Source organism: Thermobia domestica, chromosome 18 (assembly GCF_964235325.1).
Source record: "Thermobia domestica chromosome 18, izTheDome1.hap1.1, whole genome shotgun sequence".
In the NCBI taxonomy this organism is placed as follows: domain Eukaryota; kingdom Metazoa; phylum Arthropoda; class Insecta; order Zygentoma; family Lepismatidae; genus Thermobia; species Thermobia domestica.
The window spans coordinates 23808498-23811417 of NC_137471.1; the positions used below are offsets into that span (position 1 = coordinate 23808498).

The 2920-nt window shown below is 46.6% G+C and overlaps 1 protein-coding gene across 1 annotated transcript; it reads left to right on the forward strand.

Annotated features, from left to right (window-relative positions):
• Window positions 1-709: 709 nt before the first annotated feature.
• LOC145674902 (uncharacterized) lies at window positions 710-2421 on the forward strand. The gene has a single exon (XM_081745160.1). It carries the CDS (start codon window positions 722-724, stop codon window positions 2378-2380), a length of 1659 nt encoding a protein of 552 aa, XP_081601286.1. The 5' UTR covers window positions 710-721; the 3' UTR covers window positions 2381-2421.
• Window positions 2422-2920: the final 499 nt, after the last annotated feature.

Sequence of the window (2920 nt, forward strand, 5' to 3'; positions counted from 1 at the left end):
TTGTGGAAAACGTGTGGTGATAAAGTAGCTTGGCATGCTACATTGATGAAATAGTAATATTTTTGCGTATTAAGGTGAACTTAGAGTACGAAATTTAGAGTGATTGACAGCATAGGTCAGATAATTAGAATTAATTTTAGACAAATTTTAATAAGAATCATTCTGACAATCCAGTTATTTAAGTCTACTTGCAGATGCCACAGTTGAGGCCATCTACCTTGAGGCAACGACCAAGAAACAGAATGTCTGCCATGGAAGAAGCACAACGTTGTCGCACGTGTGGACGTGACCTATGGGAACAGGATTTGGATCCCACGGATGAGGCTCGAAATTGTCCTGAATGTGGTGACCAGAGGAATACAAGTCCAGTTATGGAAAATGATGTCACTCAAGGAAGTAGAGACAACATTCAACAGCATCACAGGCCGAACAGCACTAATGGCGATTTTCAGGAATCTCTTCTATCAGCGTTACATGAGTTCATGAGACAACAAAAAGAAGAAAACAAGAAAAACGAAGAATTTAGAGAAGAACAGAGGAAGAAAAACGAAGAATTTAGAGAAGAACAGAGGAAGAATATAGAAGAACAGAGGAAGAAAAACGAAGAATTTAGAGAAGAACAGAGGAAGAATATAGAAGAACAGAGGAAGAATATAGAAGAACAGAACAAGAAAAACGAAGAATTCAGAGAAGAACAAGATAAAAAAAACTTGACAAGCTCATGGAAAAACAAGACCATTTGGCAGAAGACCTCTCGAGGAAACTACAGGAGCAAGCCAGGAGGCTGGACGAACACGAGAAGTCGAACAAGGAAGCGCTGGAGGACTTCAAGCGCACCATCTCCCAAAGTCTGGAGGAACAGAGAGAGCGGCAGCACAGGCAGTTGCAGGAGACAGAAGAACGTCTCACGGCACAAGCTGGCCAAATGGAAGAGAGGATGGTCAGGCAAATGGAGGAAAGGCAGGAACAGGTCCTAGAAGATATGCAGCGCATGCGGATGGACTTGGAGACGCAGACCCAAGCACAAAGGATAGAGCTGCAGACAAGGATGGAGAATATTGAACATTCCATGACTGTACGACAAGAGGAGCTAATAGAGAGCCTCACTAATCAGAGCACCAGGATTGAGGAACTCCGGCAAATCCAAGAGGTCGAACGGGAGAAAGCAGGAGCTATTCAGCAGACGGTGGACCAACTGACAGCATCCCTAACGGAGAAGATATCCGAGTTGGTAGAAAGGAGAGTTGGGGAAGCAGTAAGAAACATACCTCAACCCGCCTTCTCAGAACCCCCTCGAAGGACTCCAACGCCTCCGGTTTCAAATCCAATTTTAGAAGACCTCAGTCAAGGGAATCAGGAGAGTGGAAGATCTGTGGACTCTCACGTTAGCTGCAGAAGTTTTCTTCGAGCTCCTAAAATAGATGAATTGCCATCGTTTGACCCGGATACGGATGTGGGACTGCCATCAACCTTCCTTGAGCGGTTGTTGGATGACTGCAGGCTATACGGAATAGCGCAGGAAGAACTTCTCCACATAATTCCACGTATCCTACGTGGAGCAGCAAAGATGTGGATAGACAATCACATCCAACAGTTCAGAACTTTTGAAGACTTCCGTCGTGCCTTTCTGAGGAATTTCCAAAGCGAAGCCATTATTCAGCGAAAGCTCACTCGCCTCAGAAACACACGCTATAGGGCTGATTCACGTAAGTCCCTGCGTGAATTCTTTTGGGAGCAAGTCAAGGCGTTCCGGGAACTAAGTCCTTCTATGTCAGAAGCGGAAGTTCTCTCAAACGTGAAGAACATGTTACCGTTACGTATCCAAAGGCAGCTCATCGGAGTTCAGCTGGAGGACACGGAGCAACTGTCAATGATCCTCTGGGACAGCGAAGAGCTGGACAGGATAGAGAGTTTCCAGAGAGACCGAAATGCCCAAAGGAATAACAGGGGTACGACAGGCCAACGGAGAGTACAGCATGTGCGTAGGCAGTCAACGGAGGAAACCGTATATAGGGACTCCGGAAATAGAAGACAACGGAACCATCCTTATCGAAGAGAGGACAATCGATTGCGCAACACTCACCAGCCATCACAGCGGACAGATGAAGACAGTTCCGGCAGCGAGAGAAGTACAGGAGCACCGACAAGAGGTCACGCGCAGCGCCGTTTCCGCCGCAATCAAAGAAACAGAGGAGACAGGCCAAGAACTGAAGAGAGACAAGTCCGACAAGTGACCACGCATCGAGGGAACAGCTCGGAGCGAAGAGGTCACACGAGAGGAAACAATCGTGGGTCACGAGGGAGAGGTAGCAGTACACCAGACAGCATCAATGCTACCAACCCACTGGTCCTGCAGGCAGAGCAGCAGCAGGAAAACTAGAACTTGACCGCCAACGGTCCAGGGTTCGGGTTGACGGTCAGTCTCAGTCTGTTAGAAAGGAACCCAATAAAGTAGTTGACACCGATGTGGAAGGAAATGAAACAGCAGTGAAGATAAGAATTAATGCAGAAGGCAGATGTTGCACAGAGACTAATCAAAGAAACGTTGTAGAGCAAACACAAAAGAATACTGAGCCTCAGAAGATGAATGTGCATGTCTCTGCCACTTGGCTTACCTCTGATGATAATGAGAATGAACAAGAGGAAGATGAAACACAACGATATCAAACACCCAGGATAGAAGTCGTTATAAACCAACATACCTTCGAGGCAATTCTGGATACGGGCAGTGAAGCTACGTTGATTACGGAGTCTACTTGGAAAAAGATATCGGCAGATGTTCGCAACCCGACATTGCGACAAGCACAGGAGATCAGATTAGTGGATTTCACGGGGAGGTGTCAATCCAGAGCAATCGGTCGTGCAGTAATACCGATTGAGCTCTCGGAGATGGAGATTGCGTTGGAAGTATTGGTAGTTA